General features: G+C 41.9%; 1 protein-coding gene across 1 annotated transcript in view; it reads right to left on the bottom strand.

The window, feature by feature from the left end:
• Sorcs3 (sortilin related VPS10 domain containing receptor 3) overlaps window positions 1-22,745 on the bottom strand; it is a 648,362-nt gene that overhangs the window by 273,294 nt on the left and 352,323 nt on the right. Inside the window, exon 4 of the mRNA XM_075974355.1 lies at window positions 10,070-10,228. Within this exon, the coding sequence (XP_075830470.1) occupies window positions 10,070-10,228 (159 nt within the window). The remainder of the gene's footprint in view (window positions 1-10,069; window positions 10,229-22,745) is intronic.

Raw genomic sequence — 22,745 nt, 5'->3', positions numbered from 1 at the left:
ATCTGTTTTAGTCCTTCTTTTCATTTAGAGCATAATACATATTCATGATTTGTAAATGAAGTTAAATGATTTCAACTTCCATCTTCATTACCATATTAAAGATGTTGTCTCCATAAGCTTTAAAGCCTTCAGATCATAGCATTATCTCTTTAAATGACAAATAATTTACCTTAATCTATATATTAACCTGAAGATTTGAACAAACCAATGAAAGCAGATCTAAGTGGATACCCCACCTCTATTTCATGAACTACACAACTACTTTGTCACTCTAGGAGAAATTCGGCCCTATAATGTCCTATAATTGGGAAGTGGTTTAACGGATTCTTCTCCTACAAATTTTATTCTGACAAGTGTCATCAACTGAGAACTAAGCCAGAAGAACCTTCGATTTCATTGAAGGCTCAGTAGTAGAACTAATTTTGTGGTGCCATGAAGGCAGAATTCATTGTAACTGGGTCTTGTGTAAACTGGCTCGTGTTGGACATCTGTGTCAAGGCCACTGGGAGGCTGTCAGCCTCTCAGGTAGAATGAAGTGATGGTGGACACACCACAGTCAGACCCGGGGAGAAAGCAGAGAGCAGGCTCGGTTCTGTGTCCTTGAACAAGCTGGTGAGCCCTTCAAGACCCTTCTATACATCTGCCATTCAGAAACCATCACTTCCACTTGCAGACTCCTAGGAGAATTTGGTGCAACCATGTACATAAAAAGCCAGTGCTCGATAAAGAGGTGGTAACTGGGGATGTACATCTCCATTTCCAGGGACCAGCCGGATGTCTGACTGCTGGTAAGGTGACACGGGACATGGAAAGGTTCCGAGGAATGAGGCTCAGCACCCAGCGTATGCCTCCACTCCTTGGCTGCAGCAATATTTGTTTCCATTACAGCTGTCAAATCAAGTAAGCAAATACTAATTAAATTTTGGGATACAGCTGGAATATTCTTCCAAAACACTATCAGAATAAATGACTTCCTTAACATCTCTCTATAGTGGGTGCCTTCTAAATAATAAAGCCTATATTTGTGTCTGAGTTGTAAATAATATAGATTGAGCTTCTGTCCAACAAGAGCACAGTTTTTCTTGAGGAAAAAAATCTTTTCTCTAGCTTTATGGTTCTTAAGGATCATAGTGAGAAACAAAGCTGGAGGGAAGACAGGCTTTAGGCTGAGTACATTCTGAAGTCGGGAAACTGCTACAATGTGGTGCCTCTGGTGAATGGATTTAAATACCTATTTCAACTGATTTCACCTAAATCAGCCCTATACACACCTGAAGCCCTTTCTAATAGTGCTACCTTATACTTGGCATGAATGAACTCTACCTGGAAGATTACACTTCAGACACTTTTAATTATAAATGCAGTCTAATGGAATTGGAGAAAATTTGGAAAACAAATTCTATTTGAAACTCTATAACTACTATCCCATCACTAACAAACCCCATTGCTATTTGGGAATATTTCTTTCCATTTTAATTTAATTTTTATTACATTTTTCTTATTTTTGGAAGGCTACAGACACGTGTTTAGAATGAAATAGCACCATTTCCAACACACACACTCCTTCAACTCTCTCCATATTCCCCCTTGTAATCTCACAATTTTTTTAATAACAGCCCATTAAAGTCAATTAGTGTTGTCCAGAGGTTCATGAGTATGGGGTCATCAACTGCATTATGGGAAAATGACCAGTGGCCATAGCCTCAAATCAGAGGAGAATTCTCTCTTCCGCAGTAGCTAGCAACTACCAAATGCTCCTCAGTAATTTTGGAAATGAGTGAGGTTGCTACCAAGCCTGACAACTAAAATTTAATTCCAAGGATAGACTTTAGATTAATCTTCATAGAAGAAGAGAATTGGAACCTAGTCCTAACCTTATAATTCTAAAATCTAAAGTCCTTCTTCCTGCCTTTTATTCCTCTATTCCTCTCCCACCCTTTTCTTTTTCCGTTCCTCCTTCCCTCCTCCCTTCTCTTCCCTTCCTTTCCCTCTGCCATATTTGTTCCATACTCATTTTAAAAGTACTTTTTTACCATGTATTATTACACTTATATATTTGATGTACTCCAACACATGCACATATATATGCATATATATTAGGGATAAATGAAAATCTACAATATCCCATGGTTATTATCATTGAATTAATGGCTGTATATCAGGACATCAAGAGCATTTACTATAGTTTAAAGTTTCTTCATGTGGAGCATTTATTGTGTTTCTACCCATTTTGTACATTATAAATGATTTTGATAAGTATTAAACCTAAAACTTCATGTCAATGTTTCAAATAGTATCAAATTATGAATATGTGTATGTCTCATGGTAAGTTTACCAAGATATTTTCCAGGAAGCAAAGTCATTTAAAGCCAATAGATATTATTTTGGGATAAGAGTCCCACCACAAGTGTGCCAGCACTGGTGTAGAAAGCAATATATCTTTAAAATTGAAGCTTGTTCATTTTAAATGGACATCAGAAGGTCGGAGTGTAGAGCTAGCCACACTAGTTAGCCATACAGGCCAGGCAGTGGTGGCATACAACTTTAATCCCAGCACTCGGGAGACTGAGGCAGATAGGTCTCTGTATGTTCAAGGCCACCCTGGGCTACACGAGACTGAATCTGTCTAAAAGAGAAACAGAGCTCACACCTTTAATACCAGTACTTGGGAGGGAGTTACATGCCTTTAATCCTAACACCAGAAATGGAGACAAGAAGGGATATTGCTGGACAAAGAGAGGATTATTAAATGGGAAGAGACAGGAGCTCAGGATTCGGTCTGAGGACTTGCAAGACAGAAGACCCCATTTGGTCTCTGGATTTGGTAGACATAAGAACTAGTGGCTGGCTGCTCTGCTTCTCTGATCTTCAGGCACGCTCTATTTGTTAGATCACAAACAAAATATCACCACATTTCCTTAAGAATTCTCTAGATCTGCTGGGTCAGCTCAATATCAATAAATGCTACATGTGGTGAGATCTAATTCTCTATATTTGTTGATATTGGATGTTTCTCCCTAAAGCATTTCTTCTTCTATATCGTTTCCCTGACTTTAGCCTTCTAAATTTTCTTTTGAGGAATGTGTCTTTTGACTGTTCCATCATAATTGTAACCAGCTGAAAGTCATCTGCATGATACATTAGAAACTGATCTGATAACAGCCCCTGTGGAGGGCAGAAGACAGTGAGGGAAAATGAACACGTGAAGTTAGGAGAGTCGGGTGGTGTTTCTGGGATCTGGATTCGTAGGAGGATGCTGTTTATTCAGGAGGCCCAACACACATGTCTCTGTGTGTAAATTATCATTTACTTTAAATTCATGATCCTCGTTTCAACAGTCAGGTACTGTCATACTAGAGTGAGCGGTTAAAATGCAGGTGAGAGCAGAGAGTGAATAAAAGATATTGCCTGGACAGGAGGACAAAAGCTTAAAGACAGAGAGGGTCTTTAAGCATCCCTGAGTCCTGCTAGAAAACTAGAAGTCCATGGTGAGGGTATAAATAACAGGGTTGAGTTAGGGTAACAACATGGGCACACAGAATCAGCACATACATACACATAGTGTCAGTCTCTGAGGAAGCATGCAGAAGAATACAGAGAAGGCTAAAAAAATTGAGCTTCCTGGTGTCCCTGAAACTATAGCCACCTCCCAAGATTATAAATGCACTATGATTAAATTTCTACCACAGGAGAAAAGGAATTATTACCTATCTGGGTGCTGTGCAGCTGTGTTCTCTGAGTTCTGGAGGGAAGCTTCAAAAAACTCAGGAAGTATACAACTCCCAAGTCTCAGGAAGCCCCTGAAACTGACTAGATGAATAAGGCACCTTTATCCCCAAGTTATATAAGCAGTAAAGACTGCTGAGAGGATTCAGACCAGATCATCTGCCTAGAAAAAACTCTGACCTATTGAACTGCATGCAATTCGTGCAGAGAATCAATGGCTGAAGTTTTGCAGGTTAGCGCCTATGCTAGAATGGGCTTTTAATGATGTCCATGCTCCTATAACAAACCCATCACTCATTCTTCTGCATGTAACCACAGTGAGCTCACTGTTTCACCAAGTGGACCATGGCAGTATTGTGATTCTGGCCTGTCATTAATTCTCTATCTGCAGTAAGAACATCTTTACTTACATCTCCGTAGGAATAGTGGCAAAGAATGCTGGGTTATTTCTTTCATTATTTTACTAAACACTCTTTTTCTCTTAAGGAATAGGTCAGGCTCCTTAAATGATGAGCTGGTTACGTTACAGCATCATCTTGATACGCCTAGACACATCTGAGAAGGGGGTGGGGATACCTCATTTTTTCTTCCATCAGATTGGTCTATTGAATACTAGTGAGATATTGACTTAATTTCTAATCGGTGTTAGAAGGACACTTAACTGTGGGCAGGGTCATATCCAGGCAAGTGGGCCTGGACTGTATACGGAAGGTAGCTGTGCAAGTTAGAAGCAACAAGCCAGAAAGCAGTGTTCTTCTGCTGTTTATGTCTCCAGTTCCTGTCTTAGGTTCCTGTCTTGGCTTCTCTGTACCTAGTAAGATGAGATTAGCCCTCTCCTCCTCAAGTTCTTTTGGCCATGGCGTTTCTCAGAGCAACAGAATAGCAAGGGAGAACACACGCATACCTAAAAGCAGACGCACTGACTCGCAAATCTGGGAATTGATATAAAGTGACAGGCTGGGAAGGACCCAGGCCACTGGATCTGCAACTGTGCCGAAGGTTGTTCCGAGTTAATTGCATTCTCGTGAGCATTAACAGCTGGAGGTTGGTACTAATCAGGGTTCTTTCTGTACTACCATGGCAATTACATTAATCCAGTTTTATCACTCAGAATTCAGGTCAGATACATTGATGAAAACTTTTTAATTCCACAGAGTATCTTGAACTGTGTCTCTCAGTCACAAGGTGACTGTCCCACAACCCAGGATACAGTGGGCACACCCCTGCTGTCTTGATGAAAACACTGTATAAACAGTGCCCCTGTAATAGGTGACTATGTTAATGGGCTTTTCTTTGTCTTAAATGATACACAAATACATTTTTATGAGAATAGGAGATGGCTTAATGAAAACGACAAATTTTTCTTTAAATAAAAAATGTCTTTTGGTCTATTTCTATTCCATGGATGACAAGCTTCAAAACCACGGACATTCCCAGCTAATCCTCAACAGCTTTATCCCCACCAGATGCAGAGACACAAAGCCGGTTTCTGCCAATGGCTACTGAGGAAGTTATCATCACCTACTAATCCCGAAGGATCTGAATACAATTACATTTTAATCTGAGGGTTTAGAATGAGAATATAAATGAGAGGCACAGCTTCATTTGTATCCCACATTCCAGAAGCACAACTTTAAATTTCCTTTTGAATTTTGAGGCCCTGCACAACAACACAGCTATCATCGAATTCTCCAGGACCTTCCCCTGACCTGGCATAGCAACCACAGGTATGGTCCAATTGGCAAAGTTTGCATGGGACATGCCGGCTCTGCACCAATACTCACATTAGCATCATTGTGCCTAAAGCTGCATCAGCCGCTCAAACAGCTCCTCGATCCAGCAGCTACTTTGTGGCTGAGAAGGGGTGATACAGAAAACCTGTCATTCACTAGGGAGAAATCTTAGTTCTGAAAGAGGTAGATATGCTAATTGCCTTGACTTAATCAATAGACTAGAAGTATACACATTGAGATTCACACTGTTCTGTAATTATTAATGGATTATTGATCAATTAAAATGAAAATCAGAGTGTTTGGATGTAACTCAGGTGATTAGATGCTTGTCCTGCATACAGGAAACCCTTGTATTGACCCCCCTAACATTACTTAATTAGTTAATATAATTTATACTAAGAAAGTATCATATTAGCAAGCACTGGGAATATGCCTCAGTGGGTGTTGTTGCTGTGTGCTTGCTGTGCCAACATGATGACCTGAGTTCAGCAGTCAGCATCAAGCAAAAGCTCAGTAAGGCTAACCGTGGAAGCCAGGTGTGGCCACAGGTCATTTTAAACCTAGCTGTAGGTAGGTGGGGCCGTGGATATAGGAGGGGCCTCAGAGCTCAGTGACCAACCACTCTAGCAGTAATGGTCACTGCAGGTTCGATGAAGAGATCTTGTTTTAAAAATAAAGTGGAGAGCAATTGAGGAGGCAATCTCTCTGATCTTCGTGCACACACTGGAGAGAGAGAGAGAGAGAGAGAGAGAGAGAGAGAGAGAGAGAGAGAGAGAGAGAGAGAAACAGGAGTGGGTGCAGAGAGAGGAAGAAAGTGGGTGGAGAAACTCCTTAGTTTCATGCCAGCTCCCAAATACTGTAGCAGTTAATTTTCATTACCTTGGGTAGTATTTAAGAAAGTGCTTTTCACGTTGAAATTGTCAGCAATTCTAGATGAGTATAGTCTCAAAGTGCCTGAAAACAATGGAATCTGAAATCTCTTTGGATTCTTCATTTCTGAACTCCCAAACAAGCTGAATTGGCTAATTTCATCTTGCCACAAAGATAGTCACAGAAGCTTTGCAATCCTGATCCCCATGCAGAAAAAAAAAAATGTCTATTTTTAACTCTCCCCCACAATGAGTGAGTCCCCATGCCAGGGGGCTATGCATCTGTGAATACAAAGCATGTGCCCATTTTTGAAGGAACCACACTGAGCCCCTTGTCAGCCTGAGGTATGTTTAGACATGCGGCTTCTATAAAACGAGGACAGCAGCTAGCTCTACAAGCCCCCGTCTTCAAAATCTATCTCAAACTCCTTCAAAAATGCTATTTTAGTAAGATTATTGGGCCTTCCAGCTAAACCAAAGGAACACAATATAAACTGTCTTAGCTAAAAATGGAGAAGCAGGCTGGTAGAAGGATGGAACCTATCCCTTACAAGACAACACAGCATCCCACGAAAAGGAAGCCTGTTTGTGAAATGAGAGGATGGAAGTAGCTTTGCTTTTATCATTTCCATCTGGACAACTATGAATTACTACTGCCTTTCATTTCCTCAACCTCAAAGCTTGCTATAAAATACCTCCAAAGATTCCTATCGCCAGGAATGAATCCTGAGTGTTTCCTAAGTACCTAGGCCTTTTATTTCAAAATGCAAGACGGTAGGAGAGTCTATAGGGAGGCCACAGCAGGAGCTGGCAAAAGAATTAGGAAGAAGTGGAAAGCTCAAAATGCAAGAAGCAAAAGGAATTGGTCAAGAGCCCCAGCCATGCTCCTCTGGAAGCAGAAAAGACTTTGAAGGAAGAAGCAAAGGCCTCATGATGTTTCCATCAGTGCCTTTTTTTCCCCCAAATTAGATCCACTAGCAAGTCTTCTGCAGCTCTGGGGCATCAGCTTGAAAAGTAAAGCAATTGGATATCATCCCTTTAAAATATCATTCAATTAGATCTTTTGTAATACATACAACGTAAGGAGATAGCCTTACTGATTCTAAAGAAATTGCTAGTGCATTTCATCAAAGGCACAATAATGGAAACATCGATTCACTCTCACCACAAACATCTCCCTGTGATGCTGCACTTACCTTAATGCCAGTACTTTTCATTTTCCCCAGAAGAAAACAGCTGCCTCCACGCATGCACACCAGAGAGAGCCCTAGCCTGAAACAGCACGTTTGTATATCAATCCCAGCTACCCTGGTATCTTCATTTGCTACTGCACAGACAGAGCATCACTCTTCTGGACTCTATACCACTACATTACCACCCAAAATAAAGGAAAAAACCCCCCTGCATAGACAGGGAGAGGTGTTTTATGCTGCCCCTGCAAATGTTGCCAGGGGCTTCACGTCCCTCCTCGTGCCATTTATTCAAAGGAAGAATGGCCACGGACTTGATAGCAGCCGTGGTAGAATAGTCAGCCACTTTCAGCAGAACGTGTCAACAAGAAAAAGTACCGAAGAAATAACATATCTGGAAATGTGCGGTGTGATTAGGAAAATCCATCAACACCCGCTGCCATGTTACAAATATTTATTCTGAGTGAGAAAAAAAAAAGTCATCAAGTCTGAGAATATCTTGGAGGCATTACATCCACAAGCATACTCCATGAGCAATGCCCCTGAAATTCTTGGTGCTGTGGAAATGGAGGAAAAGGACACAGGGGATAACACGAGACATAGTGCATTTGCTTTAACGACCTCTTGGTGTGATGGGGTCTGTTGCCTCTAACCTAGCTTGCCTCTGTTAAAATATACTTTAAGTGCTTTGGGCTTCATCTAAATGAATTATCAACCAGCCATTTAACAACATCCAAGTAATTTATTTTTCTTTCAATATAGCTTCAAATTTTCTAGCTACACTAAGCATCGAAGCTTCAGACTGCCTGACATTTGGCTAAGTCTTTCACACAATATCCACTTGATGCCATGAAAGAAACATATTTGCAATGGCTTGTGCTCTGCAAATGTCATGCAGGGGTCCTTAGGGGATTGCACTAAGCACCTGGTGCCCACCATGAGGTTCTGCTAACGAGAGATGCAAAGGTTATGTTGAAATTATTGTTTAAAGGTGCTGACATCACACACACACACATTCACCGCCACATATTTAAAGTAGATACTGAAGAGCAACTGTTTCAGATCCTTGGAGAGCAGAGAGAAGAAACAATTTCATTTTGACTATTCTGTGACTATCTCTATGCGAGACAGTTCTTGCAATTATCTTTTTCCTTTGACTGACTGATCCCATAATATTATTGCATAAACAGTTGGCATATGAACTAAGGTCCTGGGAGGTGATAGGAAATATGATGAGAATAATGTAGTCTCTATTATGAAATACAAGTTGAAGAAATATAATAGGTTCAGTGCTGCAGCATTTAAACATCCATTCAACGATGGAGTCACCTAACAGATATTCAGCAACAAGACAAAATAGTAGAACCTACCTTACAGATTGGAAAGAAGAAATTAAGGAAAAGATGCAGCCCAACTTCTTATGTTGCAGCTAAATTGGAGAATACTAGATGAAGGTTGACAATAGTGTGTAGTGGCATTTCATTTGTATTTTAATAAATACAAGTTATTTATTTATTAATTTAATAAATAAAGCTTGCCTGAGGATGAGAAAAGCAAAGCAGCCACACAGGCCAGCCTTACAGACCAGGCAGCAATGACACACACCTTTAATCCCAGTAGCCACACTAGCTTGCCATAGAAACCAGGCAGTAGTGGTGCAAGCCCTTAATCCCAGAACAGGAGAGGATTATAAAACAGGAGGAGACAGCTCTCAGTCCCAGTCTCATGCTGAGGTTTCCTGGAGGCAGGACCACCATTTTTGAATTGAGGTCAAGGTAAAAAGCCAGTGGCTTCTGACCTTTTGGTTGAACCCCCATATCTGTCTCTGAGTTTTTATTAATGGTGCTTCAGTAGCAGATAAAGATCAGGAGTTCTTTATAAGGTATGTTGGAGTTCTGAAGCATGTCGGAGGCATTGTCAGGTACACAGCAGAACACATGGATTTTCAGGTTGAAAGAGAAGAGCTCTGGGGCCACCAAACCTTTAACTCATTTTCAGAAGATACCAGAGACTTTCTTGACGCTTCCCTTTCACCCCTAGAAAGTAAGAGTATACTAAAATTTCACCAAATCGAGACAGTGGAGTATGACGGAATGCACCCTAGATACAGAACCTGACCGTAGTCATTCTCACTCCAGTTCCCCCAGCTCCAAGATGAAAGAGGATGGACAAGAACACTGACTTCCTGCACCTTTGTTAGCGGGTGTCACTACAAAACCACAGTGATGACACCCCTCTTACCGACCTCACAGTGACTTAGAAAAGAAAGTAAAGTGATTAAATGTTAGGGGAAGTCATTATAAGACTATGAATGAAAAATAAATATTGCCAATAATATATATATATATATATGAACACACACACACACCTACCCCTATATATTTTGACACTGAAGAGTAAGAAAGGAAAGTTCATTGCCAAAGACAAAGCCAACATGGTTGGAATAATGAAATATCGCCAATTCTCTCCAAAATCTGAGCTGAGCAAACAAGTACTTTTCACAGAGAAAGCCCCAGGAGACAACTTATAAACATGAGCAGTGTTTGTTCACCTTCTGGTCCAAGCTGTAGGCCAGCACCCAGTCCTCCTGCTTGGGATGGAAGAGCAGGCTCTGGATGTAGAATGTGAGCCGGTATTTCTGGTAAGTTGCCCCTTCGTCCGAGCTGATCAAGATACTGCTCTCCATCTCGGGGTCGCTGAGAAGCATGATCTAATGACAAAGCAGAGGCGGAAGTAAGGATGGGATTAATAGGGTGGGATGAGCATGAACAATACAATATACATCGTTCCTTTCTCCCCAGATTTACTGAGCTGGAACAGGGTGCGAGTCTAGGTCTACGTACGAAAGGAGGTTTCAGTTTGTACTAATTAATCTTCGAAGTGATGAGCACAGGAATGATGTTCCTCACCCTTTGACACCAGTTCTAACTCAATGATACCTTTGTTAGAGAAATTTCCCAAAGCACAGATCCACAGAGGTCCCTTAGGAAATACTGCTGCCCTGGGGTTGACACCCAAGCCAAGTAAAGAAGGAGGACGATCCAAAGGCTTTGGTATCAGGAAAGTTTGCATCTCAAAAGTCTTATATATATTTGTGGAGTGGGAAAACTCTTAAACTGTGGGAGTCTTGGTTTCTTCAATATTAACTTGAGTCTGACATTACCCGAAGTACCCTTCAACACATGATATAAGTTGCGTTTCTTTCTTTGTTTTTGTTTTCTATTTTAACTTTTTATTTATTCTTTGTAGATTTCATATCCTGCATCTCGATCCCACTCACCTCCCTATTGCTTTGAATCCATCTTCTACCCTTGAAGCCAACTCCCCTCAGGTCAAATAAAATTTAAAAGAAAAGAAAAATCTCGTCATGGGCGTTGTGGTATAACACGGTGAGTCGCAAATATACACCTCGGTCCATCCATCACATCTGCAAGTGATCACCGCAGCAAGTCATTGGTCTGCTTTGAGGCCTCTGGTTTCTGCTCCACTAGCCACACTAGGCCCTCACTTGGACTCCTCTTGGCTGTCCTGTTGTTGCCCTGTGTCACATGGAAATTCTGCAGTTTTGGGTTTGCTGGACCAGCCCCTTCACGAGCTCCAGCAGCTCAGAGATCAGTGAACCAGTTCTCCCTCATCCTCAGCCCCAGGTGAGCTCTCCGGCACTGTTCCGGCTAACACACCTGATGCAGCCGTGGCTCAGCCTTTAAAGGCTAGGCTCATGATCAGAATGTGAACTGTGCTCTTGACCAAGGCATTGCTTGGACTGCTATTTAACATTCTGCCCAAGGTGGTTCAGCTCCTACCCAGAGTGCTTGGATGGCATTTACTAACTCGGAAATGGTTGCCTTTGTAGTGCTAGAGGCCACTGCACAGACACTGACACTCTTTAGTATTGGCGACTTTTCCTGTCCTTTCTGAAGGAATCTCTTTCTGGAACACCACACGCATCTGTTCTTCCTTCTTATCTTTTGAATATTGGACTTTTCTTGATTTTTCTTTAAATGTGACATTTCATTTTGACCCTCTCTCTTACTCATTACTACTTTCATTCTCTATTCCTGTCCTTCTCTTTTCAGTTGGCATCTTCTAGCATACATTAAGTCCCCAAATGAGCATCACTCATCCCAGACTCGATCTTAGTTTCAGGACTGTAAGCACAGCCATCCACAGTTCTCTGCTTTGATACTCTATTCAGAAAACCTAGAATACAAAACACCCCACAGTGGTACTTCAGGCCCCGCCACTCTCAGCTACTCAGTATTTCCACAGCCACTCATAAGAAGGAGTGTGCCAGCATTGATGTCTGTCTTCTCTTTCTCATTCTCCTCCTAAATCCAGTCTTGTCTTTTGAGTGGTGTGTGTTTGTCGTGTGTGTGTGTGTGTGTGTGTTATAGGTAAACTTGGAGGCTGTGCCCTGTCCCCTGCATGCAGAGGACAGACATTTTGTATTTCTTATATTAGGTTTTGAAACAGGATTACTCACTGAACAGAAATCTCACTATTTTGGATAGGATACCTGGCCAGTGATCTCCCAGAATCCTCCTGTATCCCTTTCCCAGCACTGCAGTTACCAAGCATGTACGGTCAGGCCGGACTTTTATGTGGTACTCTTCATAGTGTGGAACGTGCCTCGCCACCGCCTGTGGACTGACTTCTGGTCGAATCCCAACATCGAATCTGTTTTCTTCCTGATCGTTGCGATTATTCACAGTAAGAAAACTGAACTCAGTCAAAAACTTCTACAAGTTGCTATTGTTCCCAGAGTGACTGACTGAGCAAGCACATCTATCTCCTACTAAAATTCTACCCTTGTGGTGTATGGCCAACCATTGTTCAGGCTAACATCACATAATGTAAAACATGGGGGCTGAATAACAAAAAAAAGTTTAAAAAAACAGAAACAAAAACAAAAAACAAACAAAAGAAAACCCTTGTCTAAGTTTTGTAAAATAAAACTGTTAACTAGCATGCTTTTTAAAAGCAAGCTTTTGAAAGGGTCTTTTAATTGCTGAGGTTCACAATTCTTTTTCTCTTTTGTCCCTTTCCACCTTCCAAAATGAGATCAGGCTTTTTTCTCAAATACTTGCTTTGACGTAATTGAGATAAGTCATCATTAGTTATCAGCAAGTTTTTATTTCCTTTTTAATGGATGCAGTTCAATAACCTTTCCATTCGTACGTGAAAATCCAGGGCAAAGCTCTTGTACGCACTAGTAGACGCACAGCAGTCTCTCCCTTCTGTGAACTCTAAAGGGACAGGGGACCCTGATGGGAGCACCCAGCTGTCTTAAGAGGACACTAGGTGAGATACTTGCAGGGCTTGTAGAGTCTGAGAGCATAGGTAACCAGGTAATAATGGTGTCATAATAACTAGTTTCAGCACAGCACACGGTATCTACCCACTGGGTTGGTCATGCACTGTGCAAGGAAATCATCATCCCTGGCACAGAAGAATTAAACTGCTTATTTTATGCAGAAATAAAAAGCTCCATGCCTACGATTTTAATTAGAAGATAAGGCCACCATCCTCAATGGACTTTATTTTATACCCCATGAGTTGCAACATTCTGTATAAAATTTGCCATCAAATATCTTGTACAATGAATTCTCTTCCTCTTAGCTCTGTCTCTTTCTGTGTGTACTCATGTTTGCACACACACACACACACTATGTACACACATACACAGAAGTGTACACACCAACACTAACTCATGCACAGACCCTGCATACACATATGTCTATATATATACAGAAATGAATTTAGGAGGGATAGCGCAGAGGTAGAGTGTCTAGCTATAGAAATCAATGTACATATAATAAGGCATATTGACAGGGTGCAGGGCTTTTACAGAACTTCTGTTTGCAAGAGTACATTTTTATTGCAACCTTTCTCTGACTTGCTCTTCCAAAAACCTTTTATATACTTGGATCTCTGCAGCTTTGTCTCTTTCATGGCTCCGATGTCTCAATCCTGCTTTCTGAGAAGAATGAAAGAACGGGGAAATGTAGCCTACACTTTTAACCAGTGCAAGGAATGTCACCTGATATTTTATCCAAACCTCACATAATTCCCATGAAACAAGTGTGGTTATTGCACTTTGCACATAAGGAAACTGAAGCTTAAAAAGACAGCAATTTCCTCATTATGCCCTGAAGTCCTGCAATCCTGCCAGCTCCCCAGAACACACACCGATTCCTCTGTGCTTTCTTAAAACATGTCTACAAAATTCACTGAAAAAAAATAACAGTAGCCTTAAGAAACCCTTACTCCTAGAACTCACTTTCTACCTCTGACCTAGAGGACAAGAACTCAATTAATAAGAATCAAATAATAAAAAAAAGCACAATGTTACCTGTTGGTGCTGGGAAAAATGAGAACATACTACTAACATAAGTAAGCCAGGAAATGCTGTGTCCTGAGTTAAGCCTCAGGGTGAACTGTGCTTTACACATCATTATGCCAAATATATAGAGGAGATAATCTCATGCCACACAAATTTAATTGTTAAGTGAAGGTTTCTATCCAAAGTTCTATGGGGTCAAAGCATTAAGTGGTGTAATGAGAGAGGTACAAGGAGTGGAAACGATCCTGTCGAATTGAAAGTCTGCATCAGTCCTCGGAGGGATTTTTAACAGCATTCCAATTAAATAATCTGTAGACTAGGCATTTATGAACTAGCCATGAGACTCTTGGTAAGGGTAAGAGAGGCAGGCTCTGCAGAAGCAAAGGAGAGGAGCGTCTTCGCCTCTCCGTTCGTAATTGTTAGTGTGCAGGCGCAGAAGCTGCAGCGGGGACTGTTGAGGTTGTGTGCATTCTGTATTTTTATAGTTTTGACAATGTGAAAGGGACAGGGTGGAGAGAAAACCCGTGGAGGGCTTTCTTGGGTCTTGTTTTGCTTTTGCTTCCTTCTGCTTTGTTCGCTATCTAGCTTATCCTTACATAAAATCTGCACTAAGGAGCTAGGCATTATGATTCATTCCTATAATCTACCACTTAGAAGATAGAGGCCTGAGGATCAGGAGTTCAAGGTCATCTCAATTACATAGGGATTGAGACCAGCCTGGGCCACGTGAAACTCTGTCTAAAAACAAAAACAGATGTGCAATGGATATTGGAGAAGTAGGGGGAGCTAGGTTATCAAATTATTAATGGGATAGATTCTGGGTGTAGATGTCTTGAATGCGAATGTTCAGTTTGTTACCCCATTTGAAAACACGAGGATGTTACTGAATTTTTCCACCTTTCTCATCTCCTGGAGGGGGAGATATTAATGGATCCCCACCAGAGTGTTGATTACAGGATTAAATGAGATAAGCATAGGAGCCCAGCAGATTGCAAGGCACAAAGCCACGAAATATGTAACATCTTTATGTTTAAATAACCCATGATAAATGTACAATTAAGACCAGAAGGGAGGAAAACGAGACTGGATATGATAGAAGTGATCTGGGGAACAGCTCTATGCTGATGCATATAGAGGGGGAAGAAAGGGAGGAGCCAAGGTGTTGCTTTCCAAAGTATAAAAAGTTCTAGCACTGTAAGAAGGAAAATTCTAGAGATCTGAAGAGCAGGAGTGTGCACATCTTAACAATGCTGTATTATACAATGATGTATGGGAGAGAGTCTTGGGCATTTGTTAAGCAGGTAAAATTTTCTCTTTATGTCTGTGGTGTGTGTGGGGGGGATGAATTCATCATAACTAAAAATTTAGAAGAATTGAAAAAAACAGCACATATTGAATTTGACATTAGTTTAGGTCTATTTTTGCATGATTGAATATTAATTGTCCATACACTATTAGGAAATAGCAATATTGCTTCTGCTATGAATGAAAACCAGTGGGATGTCAATTTGCTCAATACAATTGTTACTTTAAAGGGCCACTCTCAACTCACCCTGAAAGGGGGTAGTCCATGGTGGTCTGAAACATACCAATGCCTTATTGGTGACAGTCTTGGGCATCCTGTCTCTAAGGTTTGGACCATCCCATCCACTCTAAATGAATTGCCTGGGCTTCAGTGAGTGAGACTGAAGCTTTGGCGTTCACCAACACACAAATACTGCAACACCTTCCGTTTCTTGTTTATAATGCCTTTTACAGGGCAACTCTGAGAAAGCTGAACAACATCGGCCCTAAGTGTGCATTCCAAATTGTAAAAGATGCAGATGGAAAACAGGAATCAAGCTCCTGGCTGAGTCTAACAACATCACCAACAAATGTTACCATTCAATTACCTAGTCTATGTTTCTCTCTAATGCAACCTATGGCAGGTGGTGAAAGCTAAACACTCTGTCTCTCATTCTACCCTGATGTCCCCCAAATCCAGGAAACAACTCTGTTCTGTGTTCTGAGAAGAGTTCAGAACAGGAATAACCAGACTATTCTCCTAACAAAAAAGAAAGATGCTATGATTTACTATGCAATTGACTCCTAATGGTAGACCCTTAGTGCATTTAGTGATCAATAAGGAAAGGCAATGATACCAATATAGACTTGCAAAGAGTGTAAGAGAGATGGTAGCTGACCCCCAAAGCACACTGATGTGATTGCTATGCTGCTGAGGATACTTTCACACACGCAGATTCTATGCAGATATTCCCCTTCTCTGGTTTTTTTTCTTGCCCAGCCTTCAATGGTAATTCTCCATACAGAGATAAGGGAAACAGAACGTGCAGATATTTCAACTGCCAAAGCTGTCTTGAGAGAAGTTTCTGATATCTGGCTGGAAGGGATCAGGGATGCTGGTAACCACGTGACAATGCACAGACCACGAACAATAAAGATTACCCACCACAAACTGTCACTGAATGTCAGTAGTGCCAGGTGAGGAACTGTGCTGAGAGTTATTTATAGGTATGTTTATGTTCAATTGTGACTAAACTATTCAAAAGGGGAAATAAATTTTAAAGATAGAACATCAACATATTCTTAGGCTTACATATAATCTCTTTTACCTGGTATCATTGTATATGTTGTTTTATTCACCAAGATTACAACTCCCCAGTTTCTGTCCCAATATAGTGTAATTGTATTAAGCCTAGTTGTCCTATAGGATTTAACAAGAGCATCACTTAACAGAGCACCAACCACTAAAGCAAGTAAAGAAAAAGATGATGAGATAACTCAATAGCTCAAAATACTTGCTACATGATCCTAAGGACTGAGGTCAATTCTCAGAACCCAAAATCAAATGAGAGAACCCACAGCTGAAAGTTAGCTCTGGCTTCTACCTGCATACCATGGCAAGTAACCCCTTAGCACATAGGCACACAAAAATAAATAAGTAAATAAATACATTCCATATTTTATTTTAAAAAGCACTTGTATTTTAATTCCTTCACTCTGGGTATCATGTTGAACAGAAAGCAGCTGATGGTGGGAAATATAGGCAGGAAAAGAGTAAAGAAGACCGAGTGGACAGAGAAGGGCTCCGTACCACAATGCAGTGCAAAGGTGCCAAGAGGTGGGCAGATTCTCTGTAGTTAATAAATGAAAATCCCAAATAGTCTGCTTACAACCAGTAAGCCAATACATGCAGTGTTAAAGGAAGAAGCACAATACACCAAAAGGTTCTGAACTTCTACATGTATCTTGGTTTTATTTATAATACTGGAATACTTATAGTATTGGAAATTGTCCAGATTCGTGGATTTTTGAACCTGAAGAAAAAAAAGATGGAATTAGGACTTTTGAAGCAGAAAAGCCAGAGGAGGACTAGCTCGAAGACTTTGACAGGATGGAGTTGGTTTGATATGTCTAATTCACATTCAAATGGGGTGTTAGAGGAGGGTGCAGAAGGATCATCTTCAGGAGAGTGGGCTGGCCTGCAGAAATGACGTTAGGGCATCTGCGTCTACACAGGACCAAGCCGTGTGCATCTGCAGTCACCATGGCAGCTGCATCTGAACAGGACCAAGCAGTGGCATCTGCAGTCACCATGGCAGCTGCATCTGAACAGGACCAAGCAGTGCCATCTGCAGTCACCATGGCAGCTGCATCTGAACAGGACCAAGCAGTGGCATCTGCAGTCACCATGGCAGCTGCATCTGAACAGGACCAAGCAGTGGCATCTGCAGTCACCATGGCAGCAAGCAGAGATGAGTCCAGATAGAAAAAGGAGTTTTATGGAGCAAAAAGTAGTAAGGAGGGGCTCTGAAGAGAGAACTCATACAATGAGGCACTCTTTGAACCTACAAAAATAAAGCACCTGGCAAGATGGTGTTCAATTACATCCAATGCAGCTAAAAGTCTTAAGATGTGAGTCTATCTTTCCTCAGTCTTCCCTTTTCCTCATTTGTCCTTTCCATGGTTTCAACTGCCTGAGTTAAGTGGCCATCCAAAAATATTAGATGGAAAATTCCAGAAGCAAACAGCACACCACTCTGAAGAGTACAATGAAATCTCAAATTGTCTGACTCTATTCTAACCAACATCTGAGCCATCCTTTTGTCCAGAGTGTCCATGCTGTGGATGTGTGTGTAGTGTATTTGTCTGTGTGTGTGTGTGTGTGTGTGTGTGTGTGTGTGTATTTCTACATATGTAAATATCCACACTCATTGGTCCTATGGTACTCATGGCTAACAGATCAACTGTCTAGGCGTTTTGATACTTCCATTCAGCTCATCACTATTTTACTTAGTCACAGCCCCAAGGCAGACACTAAGTCATTGCAATTGTTCTACTGTATCCTTGGTTATTAACAATCTCTTACTATGCTTATTTATAAAATGAACTTTATCATAAGAACAAATGTGTGTGGGTATAAAAGGGTAAAAATAGCTAGATATGTTTAGGAACAGGCCATGATCCACTAGTTTGTATGCAAACATTAAAATTAATTTAAAACACACTCACAGGAATAAAACAAACATAGTAGATAGGCTTTGTTACCCTCGGGCTTCCACTATGTGTGCCTGTGAGGGGAGGGGAAAGAACTACAGAGATTTGTCCATTAAAATTAGCACCAAGGAGTATATTAGTGACCACAACAGTGGCTGAGAGTGAACTAGGTGGGCAGGCCATGTTGATTCAAGTATAAGGTGGCCTGGTCACCCAGTATGGAACAAGCCTCATAAATATTCATTTCTTTGACCCTGAAAATTCTATTCTAGGATTCTGTCCAAGGAAACCATCAGAGACCCAATAAAAAAATTTATGCACCTGCATGTTCATCTTATGTTATTTATAATAATATGGAATTGGAAATAACCCAGATATTTGATAGGACTATGAATAAATAAAGTATAGCAAATCCATTTAGTGGAATATTACACAGCTATTAAACATGAATTCAAACAGTTTCATGGCACACAGAAGAGAACCATGTTTTGAAAGTGCATGAAAAGCAGACTGGTCATACATGAAGTAGAATCTCAGTTTTGTGAAAATTGTTTACACTTCATGTAGGTGTATCTATATAAATCACTTAGTGAAAAACATGTACATGTTAAGCATGGTTATTCTTGAGCAGCGAGATCATGACTATTTTATTTTTATTTTCTGAAATTGTTCATTGTCATGCACATGCATGCATGTGTGCACATGTGTGCGCGCGCACGGGTACACACACATGCATACACACGAAAACTCTGTTCTCCCAATTCTCAGTGTTATAAACAATACTGTGCTATGCTTTCTTGTTTACTACCAGCTAGCCAATGTCATGAACACATGCTGCTCACAGTGCAGGGCAGTTGTGACGTGAGGAGGATGGGGTGAAGAGCGTCCCCCTGTGTATAGTCACCTCATCACTCAGAGAGTAATGCTTCTGGTCCCTCTCCTGAACCCAAATATCTTCCACTTTGACCTGTAGCTCTCCAAACTTCCTTACCTACTCCATGCAAGTTCAGCTCTGACTTTTCCATTCCCCCTTTCAAAAGGCTCCAATCCCATCTCCCTGTTCTGAAAATCCCAATGACATGCCAGACCCTTCTCAAGTCAGTCTTGGCTATTTTTCGTCCTGCCCTCTTTGTGTTCTCACTAGTTCAACTATGGGGCTCCTGCAAGGTTTTAGAGAAGATCAGCATATTCTGACATTCTCTGCCAATACCACTCATTTATTAGAAAGCCCAAAGGTGGGTATTTCTGGTTTATCACTGTTCTAGGCAAGAAAACAAGTTCCAAGCCATAAAAACTTGGAACACTTTGATTAGAGGTGCTGTCTCTCTGCTAGCCTGAGTGGATCAGGTCCACTTGCATTAAATGGCACCCAATGGCCCCATCCACTCCTCTCCTGTCAGAGACTGACATGGAGAACTGGATAGATTCCTAGGAACATTATTTCTCAGCAAGATATATCTCCAATATTTAATAAAAGCAAGGCAAACCTCAGGGGAGAAGGAAAAAGAAGTTCTACAATTTGAAGAAAAATGAATAAAAAGGAGACAAAATTGGTTTAGAAGTAATTTTACTTATTTTTGATGTTTTAGTTTAGTTTGACCTAGAGTTTTTTGCTGGTCAGTTGCACAAAAGGAAGCTACAAGCCCAGATGTGTGCTCCTGGATTCAGGCTGAGAGTCTGAGGAATGAGCTCAGCTGGACAGAAGGTGTGCGCTCGGCATGGCTTTGTTGCAGGCATAGGTGTGGAGCTGGGCGTGTTTGGTTTTGAGAAACAGCTGATGAGTTGAATCAAGCCAGTCCGAGGTGTTTGCTATTTCAAGCATCCAAATTGCTACCACATATGTCTGGGGTCACAATAGGAGCTCAGAATTACAAGTGCAATTTAAAGCCTCAAACCAGAAAGGCAACGGAGATAGAAAAATGATAAAAAAAAAATGCCAGCCAGCACGTCTATTGTCCACCACAAAACAAACTTCATTTACAAGCATCTTGTTGAAGCTGTGTGGGAGGGAGATGCTGAAAAGATCTGGGCGCACAGGGGATGGTAGACGGAAATTAATTGCACAGTATCTATTCTGGCTAATTTAAGAATGGCAGATTGCTACTGATACAGTATTTATTTAGTGGGACTCTCTTCAGTGGCTCATCTCATAAACTGCTGGGAACAAAGAGAGGAAGGAGTGGTGACTTTCATAAGGTCACCTGCTACCCTGTTTCTCCAGGGGAATCTTTAATTCTCCTGAGAATCCTCTAACTTGGACTATGTGGCGGAGAGGGGGGATGTAATTAGATATTTGGAAAGGTTTCTGGACTTAGGAGAGTTAGAATGAGCTCTTGGTTATGACAGAGGCAGCAATCAGGGAGCAAGTGTTCATGCTCAGACGTCACCTGTTCTAGGTAGCTGAAAACTCTATTCCAGTGAGCCGTGAGGTCAAAGGTAGTTCTAGAGCACTGTCTCTCCTAGGAACCACATCACATCACAGTTCAATGATGCATTCCATCTACAGCCTGCAGGGTGTAGAGAGGCCCCGCACACAGCCGAATGCAAGAATCTAGAGCTAGGGTCACTAGATGCTGCATCCATACTTTGATCCAATATTCCCCACCAGAAAAAGACACCCCATGAGACGCTTGTCCCTTCTCCCAGAGGAGAGAGATTCCACTCCCCAAACATGTAAAAGAAAAGACGACAGATTATGTCACCGGCTGACGCTTGTTTATAGACCTTGGAAGGTCTGTGCTCTCCGTCCACAGCTCAGGACCCCCGCTACACACACCCCCTCATGCTTGCCCCTGGTTATATAGTATTGGAGCCTTTGACGTTCCACCCGAGGTTTTTTTTTTTGGCTCCTCTCTTCTTTAATCCTCCTGTACTCTGAGGAAGGCAGGTAGGCATTCTCACCCATCTCTGTCTGAGTAGAATCCTATAACAGAGTACCAGAGACAAGGAGACTACTACTCTTTCCTCAGAGTTACTGATGCTGGAAAACTCAAGGTCAGGTTCACTATGGCCCCTCTGAAGAGGGTGCCAAGCCCTTTTGTAGGGTGCTACCTTTAGGACTTGATCACTTCCCCCAAGTCCTCAGTATCTAACACAACCACACTGATGGGATGTCAAATCGGAAGTAAATTATGGTAGGCCGTGTTCAGTTTATGGTGGCCCCGCACCGGTTCCCTGGCATTGTTATAATTAGTAACCATAAATTATGTGATTTAAATATCTTACATATCTGAAGCACAGAGGTTTAACCAGGTATGGATGGAATCGAAGTGCCCATTAGGCTACCTCACTGAGAGGGCCTCGAGGAGAGTCTGTTTCCCTAGCTTTAGAGACTGCTGTGTTTCTTGGTTCCAAGCCTGCACCTCTCTCCAAATTCAGGTACAGTCTGCCCAGTCCAGTGTCCGTCATGCTTCTCATGGGCACTGCTCTCCCACCATCCTCTAGCCCAAGTCCAAAGACACTTGTGGTTATCTGATAATCCAGACTGCTGCCCAGTGAAGGCTAACGGATTCACAACAAATATTACACCCAGAGCTTGCATTTCACCTTGTCTCATAAGCTGACATACTTCAGGTCTTGGAGATCAGGACATCTTGAGGAAACCTTAGATTTGCCTACCACACCCCCTTCCGCAAAGGAAACATTGGGACTTGGCAGTTTACTAGAAGTTACAACTTCTATCCAAGGTCAGGAGGCAAGCTCAGACTCTGCTTTACCTCCTGAGTTAAGTGCCTTTAGCCTTCTTGCTGCGCTCAGTATCGGTGGCACGGAAGGAGAAAGAGGACAGAGCTAGGCAAAGACGAGAAGGTAAGTGAAAACAGAGGCAGGAAAGAGCAGCAGCAGAAGGAAGGAGGATGTCCTGCCCCATAGCTCACTCTCCGCAGGTGCCCCGTGCCACCCTGTGTTCACTGGCATCCTACGTCTATGGGACCATCCCTTCCGCATTCTGGACTAGTGTGTACGTGTGCCTTTTTCATGTTGGGTTTCACAATGATTTCACTATGTGGGGTTGTTTCCTCTCTTTCTCAACGTGAAACAGAAGGGTGGGGGTGGAGGATGAGGAGGTAGCAATTTTGCCAGGCAGGTACTCCCTGTAATGATCCATCATCCCATGCCAGGTGGTCCCCAGACTAGCAGGGAAGAGAAAACCACAATAACAGTAATAAACGGGAAAGGGACCCTCCAGGTAAAGACATAACACGAGCTACAGCTGTCTCTGCCACGGAGGTGGGAAGAGGCCGGAGAGGGAATACAAAAGTTACCAGACAGACAAGCATCCAAAGTCTGCAGGTTTCTATCTTACCCCGGTGACTGTTCTCAGCCTGGCTGTGTGTGTGTGTGTGTGTGTGTGTGTGTGTGTGTGTGTGTGTGTGTGCGCGCACGCGCG

Source organism: Microtus pennsylvanicus, chromosome 5, assembly GCF_037038515.1.
Source record: "Microtus pennsylvanicus isolate mMicPen1 chromosome 5, mMicPen1.hap1, whole genome shotgun sequence".
Classification (NCBI taxonomy): Eukaryota; Metazoa; Chordata; class Mammalia; order Rodentia; family Cricetidae; genus Microtus; species Microtus pennsylvanicus.
Note: the sequence above shows the minus strand (reverse complement) of the source record. Positions and strands in the feature narration are given on the sequence as shown.